General features: G+C 39.1%; 1 protein-coding gene across 3 annotated transcripts in view; it reads right to left on the minus strand.

Annotated features, from left to right (window-relative positions):
- Positions 1 to 309: 309 nt before the first annotated feature.
- LOC109921678 (rho guanine nucleotide exchange factor 17-like) overlaps positions 310 to 7,269 on the minus strand; it is a 432,839-nt gene continuing 425,879 nt past the window's right edge. For all 3 annotated transcript variants that reach the window (XM_048597755.1, XM_048597756.1, XM_048597754.1), the window contains exons 20-21: positions 6,525 to 6,791; positions 310 to 4,302 (exon numbers count right to left, since the gene is read on the minus strand). In XM_048597755.1, the coding sequence (XP_048453712.1) occupies positions 4,097 to 4,302; positions 6,525 to 6,791 (473 nt within the window). In that variant the 3' untranslated portion in view covers positions 310 to 4,096. The remainder of the gene's footprint in view (positions 4,303 to 6,524; positions 6,792 to 7,269) is intronic.

Below are 7,269 nucleotides of genomic sequence, written 5' to 3' on the forward strand. Positions count from 1 at the left end.
GAGATTTAAAAAAGACATGAGGGGTAAAGTTTTCACACAGAGGGTAGATTGTGGGTGAAATGAACTTTCTGAGGAAGTGGTGCATGTGAGCACAATTACAATGTTTAAAAAAACATTGATTAAGTACATGAATAGGAAAGGTTTGGAGGGATATGGGTCAAGAGCTGGCAGGTGGGACTGGTTTAGTTTGGCATGGAGTGGTTGGACCGACAGGTTTGTTTCTGCGCTGTATGACTCTATGACTCCATGTTCCTCAGCCAACTGGGCATTGTCCAGAAACTGAACTAGACTCACCATATAAAGACAGTGGTTACAAGAACAGGTCAGAGGCCAGGAATCCTGCAGAGAGTAATTCACCTCCTGACTCCCCAACTTACAAGATGTTTACAGTCCACCATTTACAAAGCAACAGCTGGAACAGTGATAGCACACTCCCCACTTTAATACATATGTACAGCTCCAGCAACACTCAAGATAATCGACACTATCCAGGGTAAAACAGTCCTCTTAATCAGAAACTCATCCACCATTTTCAACATTCATCTCCTCCACCACAGTAGCAGCAGTGTGTACCATTTACACCTTCCAAACCTGTGACCTTTATAACTGAGAAGAACGCAGGTGGCAAGTACATGGGAACACCACCTCTCCAAGCCATTCACTACCCTGACTTGGAACTATATTGCTGTTCTTAACTGTCACTGAGTCAAAATCTTGGAATTCCCTCACTCACAGCACTGTCAACATACCTAAACCCAAGCACATCCTTCTTAAGGGCAATTAGGGATGAGCGACAAAGCTTTGTCAATAATGTTCACATCTTGTGAAAGAATATTAAACAAGATACCTTCCAGCGAGGAGCACCAGCACATCATATTAAGACTCACGTTTGCAAATATAATTCAGAATTCTACCAGGTTTGGGGCACCACTGGCTTAAACAGTAGCACAAAGCACCACTGTTCTTAATACTCATCCACCTAACCATATTTGTTTTAAAGCAAACTTTGTTTATAAATAAAAGTGTTTATGACATTTTCCTGTGAATAGAGAAGGAGAATGTTCCAAATCTGAACAAATTCACCACGACTATAAACTAATCGTAACTTTGGCAACTCTTACATTTTGGCCTATCATCACACATTCCTCGGGAACTTGATCTAAAGTCAAAATGTTTCTGAATCTTTATCTACATGAATAAGACACTGAGATTTTTCAAATATTTCAAAATACAGCTTTTTCTTCTTGAATTAAAGCTGGTTGATAATAAAGAATTTGACTGGACAGATTGCACATACTATGTGATAACATTAAACATACCTTACAGATGCTAGTTATTACCCAGATGATCTGACATCTGGTGACCCAGAACCAATAACCTAATTGTCCCTTTTCAGATATAAAATACCCTATCTAATAACAGGATTCTAGTCTGTGTGCTTCAGATTAAGCAATTGCTAATTAACTTATGATCTGACAGGTAGGTTTTCTTTCTCATAGTTCTAGAATCAAATACCACATCTAAAAGGAGCAGGAAGGTGTGAGCAGGGCAGAACTTTCTCTTCACACCTTTCAAAATACTCAAAACTATTGACTGGCATGCTTGACCTTTGATACAACCTTTAGAAAGTGGGGGCGGAGGGAGGGGGTAGCAGATAAGGAGAATGGGACATGCCAACTGATCTTCGTACTTTTAATCAGGCAAAAATGTTTGAGAGAATGTTGTATATGTTGCTTTGGGGAATGTGAAATAGAGCAGTCTGTTCACAATCAAAGAACATCAGGTTTAATCGGTCCAACTACTTTCAGGAAGAAATTGAAACAAGCTAACTATACTCTGCACCCAGCTGAGTGAGGGGTTCAGTGTGTGATTCACACCACAAATGCAGTTGTCTTCATTTGCAGGTATTAATCCTACATTTCAGAATCTGACTTTCAACAGCGATTGCCAGGAGTTTTAATTACATATCACATATCTGAAAGGCATTCAATCCAAAAGAGTGAATAAAGTAAGCAAATAATGGACTAAATTCTTGACACCAGTGTACTGGTTTCAAACCTTTGTTCTGTGGGAGGAAACCTTTGTTCTGTGGGAGGACTGGAGAGAAATATTTAACTTAATCTGATTTGAATGTAATGCAAACTTTTAGGTTAATATGCATTCAAATATTATTATGGTGATAATGCAAATCCTTTGTAAGCCTAACAAACAGATTACTGAAGATCAAAATTAAAAGCGTGTGGACATTAGTAACAGTTTCCATTCAACTGGAGAAATCTTAGATTCCCATTTTCTTTGATCCTGAAAAGTCATTCAGAAGTCCTCTTTTAGTGTCATAATTAAATAGCCTCATAAAACATCCTACCCAACCATTCAAAAGAAAAGCTGAAAACTGTGGAAATCCCAAACAGGTCAGTGAGAACCTGTAAAGAGAAGTGAGTTTATAATATTTTGGCTATTAATTGTATTGGAATGTCCAACTAATATCTTTTGCATTTGTACTGATTTAAAATCAAACATGTCACAATAAAACTGTTGTTTTATTACAGAAGCTTTAAAGGGAAGAATGAAGTTCCACGGAGAGTTAGGAGAAAAGCAGTTCAGAGAAACTGTAGTTCCTTCACCGATGTTGAGATCCACATACTTCAGTCTGGCATTTTCAAAAAACTCGACTACACAGTATGAACAACCAGATTAAGCCACAAAATGTAAAAAAAAAACTTGTGTCAAATGTCTAGAGATACCTTTTAAACATAAAAGATAAATGCATAAATTAAGTGCTGTAAAAGGTAACTAAGTTAAAATGAACATAAATACTGTACAGGAGGACCAATGCGATATAACTGACCAAAAGGTCGCTACAGCTATTATTATGGCCTTCATCAGACCGAGGTGATTATGTGGCTCTAATTAACTGGTGTTTCAGCAAATGTCTGAATGTCCTCTGATTGAATGGTTCTAAACAAGTGTTGGTCCTCCACAATCTTGGCCACGTATTGCACATTGTCACTTTACACACCCTCTCTGACTTCTGTATAAACTGGCTCTATTCTACACAGAAGGCAGTTGAACACACCCAAGCACATATTGGAACGCTGCTGTGATACATGTTGAGGTACTTACGATGTAAATCATCAGCCCTCTGAATGAATGGGACAGTACACAGAAAGACATTTTGAGTCACGTCCAAAAGATAATACTACACACACAGTTCTCTCTCATGCAGATTCACTGAGAATGAATGTTCACATACATGTTTGTCTTGAATAGGTCAGTACATACACGCATGTCATGGTGAGTTCCATTTTGTGGTTCATATAAATATGACGCATTCGAGTGAGGTCTTGTAATCTCCAAAAGGCCTCTTCATTTCAAATAGCAACAAAAAGCAGAGATCCACTGTCACAATATCCATGCAGATCACCAATATTGTTCTAGACAGGTTCCTACAGATGAACTTCTTATTGGACATGATTATTTGGACGTTACTTGAATCATAGCCATGTTGCTATCAGGTTGAAGCACAGATGAAAGTTCCACATAATTGTTGCTAAAAGTTACTGTCAGCTTCTCAACATTTGGTAAGACAAAAAGAGACAATGGGAAAGAGAGCTCTGGCCATATAAGATGATGTCCCGGACAAAGTATTATTCCCAAAATCCCTTGCCTTTTCTTTTGGTTTAACTTTCTTTTTTTTTAACATTGCATCATTTCTTGGTCCCAAACTTAGGTGGCTTTTTTTTTCATCAATGGGAACCCATGATTATCACAGGTGATGGGGGGCTATTCTCCCTATTTCCACTTGCTCACTCAAAAGCCCCAACAACTGTGAGCCATTTCACGTCCACGTCACACTGTGCGACACAGAATATAGCATCACAAGCATTGCAGAGAACTCAGACTGAGCATTTTGCAATCTGCAGACACGTCTTAAGACCTGCTGATCATTCACTCAGGGGTCCTGCTCGTGTAGAGTTTTTTTTTAAAAAAAGAACAAACAATGCTCACAGAGACTAAATGCCCAAGCATTAGACAAAGCACACTGGGAGACAAACAATTAAAGTAGTCTCATGGCCAACACCAAGCTCCAATCTTCTCAAACACGCCACAGAAGCAGATGGTTGGTGCTGTCGTCACGGCCGACAGTCTCACTGCTATTGGTTAGGCGGAAGTCTTCATAGCCATCACCTCCACTGATCACTAGCATGTTGGTTTTCAGTGGAATAATAGCAGATGATCGGCGTCTTCCTGAATCTCGCTTCTGGGAGCCAACCAATCTCTCACCACCTGTACCAGGGCGGCCTGGAGGATTAAATAGATGGGTTAGACCTTACATAAAAATGCTGCTCACGCGCATTTTATCAATCACAGTGAATTTTTTGACCCAAATCTATTCCAATTAAAGAAAAACCTCAATGTACATTAAAGTAAAATCTCAGATTGCATATCATGAAAATGTGACATTTTTAGAGTAGGAAATGGTCAAATGGCCCCATTGCTGTCTCAACTTGTCTCGGTTTCTCCTGAAATACATCTTCTTTCATGACCTTTCACCCATTGACATAACTCACTGCAACAACATTCCCAGCAGTTCATCCCAGATTATCATTGTCCTTACTGTGAAATGGTTCTGTTTGAATTTCCTACCTACTCTTGATTTCTATTATGATAAACCATATTCCCTAATTCTTGAACTTTATTATCAGTGTGCACAATTTACCCAGCACAATTTTATCCTCTGTCTTATAATTCTGAAGGGTAGTGATATGTTTTGTATTACAGTCAGTGCACCTTTCAGAGACATGCTCACGTCAACGTCAGTGTAATATTACATGTGACCTTAAAATATAACAACCTCATACTCCATCTCAACTTGGTTCGCATGAAGCGTGATACTCTACTGGAGGCATGCTGCTCTGTTGTGATGCAATATTTTAACCTTAGCGCAGACAGTCATATGCTGGAGAAATGTTAAATAAAAACCGAAAGAACTGCAGATGCTGTAAATCAGGAACAAAAACAAAGTTGCTAAAGTTGCTGGAAAAGCTCAGCAGGTCTGGCAGCATTTATGAAGAAAAAAAATCAGAGTTAACGTTTCGGTTCCGGTGACCTTTCCTCAGAACTGAGTTTTTTCTTCACAGATGCTGCAAGACCTGCTGAGCTTTTCCAGCAATTTTGTTTTTGTGCCTGAGAAATGTAATGTTTGCATGTAATAGCTGTGATTTTAAAAAGTCACATCAGGTATTCGGATACTATGAGCTCTCATGAAGCAAGGACAATCCAACCCTGCTCTAGCTTTCCTCTTAACATTGACTTTTCAGTTCTGATATAATTTTGGTTGGACTATGATGTACCCGATCCTTCCTGTGGCAGGAACCAACAATATACTTACTACTTCTGATATCTTCCCACAAATGTCCTATATAGGAGCATCACCACTTTTCAAATGCCTTCTATTCCACGGCTAATGCAACCCATTACATTGATAGCTTTGTTTTTCTGTGGCAAAGCCTTGGGCTGATGATTTAAAGCAATAACCCTTAAATCCCTCTCCTAATCAAAACATGGAACAATTGTTTAATAAAACATGCACTTACTCTCCACTTTTGTTCATGTGATAATTCATGTGAATGTGCTCTATGAGACCCATCAATTTTTAAAATTATAAATATTTAACACACAAATCACATCACAAGTACCAGCATCTCTTTCTAGCAGCACGTTTGCTGTGCAAAAGCCATGAGAATGCATACCTATTCAAGACAGATCTAATGAAATCGCAACATCCAAAAAAAAGTCTGACTCTGTAATCAGGGTGACGTGCAGGAAATAAATATTACCATCTTCTTATTGGCTTCCTGTCCTTCAAAAGAAATGGCATTTGTTCAAGAACTGTGGGGCTGAATGGCCTGCAGCCACATTGTGAATTCCATGTAATTCTATGTACAGGGGGGCTCCGATTCACAGAAATCTGACTTATGAATGCTTGTACTTACAAAGGCGATCTCATACAGGGGTGTAATTTTAAAGAGCCAATGTATAAATGTTTCCTGTATTTAAGAACGGCTATTTTATATTGTCCTGCATGTGCTCTGACTCCAGAATGGAACCCATTCACAAGTTGGGGATGCCTGTAAATACTACAATCTCATCAATAATGGGGAATATTGTTCAGTATATGTAGAGCTACTGTTAGACTAAAAACAGAGGAACAATGAAACAAGTTTCCAGTGCAGCACATTAAAACCTTATACTGAATTAGGCAGTACATAAACTGTTACGAGACCACAGTCGCTTACTATTTCTCCTTTGTTCGTAAATACTACATTGAAAGAAGAACGTTACTGTGTTATCTCAAATATAGTTATGCATAGTGTGCAGAATCACTTTAAAAGTGAAAAGTCATGGGCAGTGACCGAGTCAAATCTAATGAAAGCAAAGGTGATGTAGCTTTCTCATGGCTTTGATGCACAGAAAATGGTTCTTAATAAAAAGAAATTGAAAGCTGAGGTTTAAAGACTTGCCTGGGTCCCTTGCTGGTGGGAAACTGAGATCAAAGATTTCTGGTAATTCAATTGCTGTGAGGAATCGAACATGTCCCGTGTGTCCGTGCGCTGAACCCATGGGTATTAAAGGTGTCCTGAGGGAGGTGGTATTGGCAGTAACATGGGGAATAGAGAGTGTTAACACTACACCAGCACTTGTTCCAATCCAGAGAAGGTCTTTACAGGCAAGCAGGGCAGTAATTCGTAAGCAGGCAGCTTTGTGCTGACGAATAATGGCATCAGAACCTGTCGAGGAAAGAAAACCCATATTATACAGGGTGCTTCAGGGCCTGGTTAAACTCTTAACAAAGAAACACAGACAATATTTTATGTATAGTTTACTGAAGTCAGACAAGACTATGGCATCTTTCATTTCATAGATTATCTACAAACATTATCTAGTGCTACATTTGTGTTCTTCCTTCCTGTAATTTTTTTTTTCATATCTTCAGGGGGTGTGAGAGTCACTAAAAAAGCCAGAATCTAATGTCCATGTTTCAATACCTTTCAGAAGATGGTAGTGGACACTTTCTAACAAATTAGTTTTTTGCCTGAAGAGAGCAGTGAAGAGTCAGCAACATTGCTAAGGATAGTAGGAACTGCAGATGCTGGAGAATCTGAGACAACAAGGTGTAGAGCTGGATGAACACAGCAGGCCACGCAGCATCAGAGGAGCAGGAAGGCTGACGTTTCGGGCCTAGACCCTTCTTCAGAAATTTTCTGA

Source organism: Rhincodon typus, chromosome 6 (assembly GCF_021869965.1).
Source record: "Rhincodon typus isolate 14 chromosome 6, sRhiTyp1.1, whole genome shotgun sequence".
Taxonomy (NCBI): Eukaryota; Metazoa; Chordata; class Chondrichthyes; order Orectolobiformes; family Rhincodontidae; genus Rhincodon; species Rhincodon typus.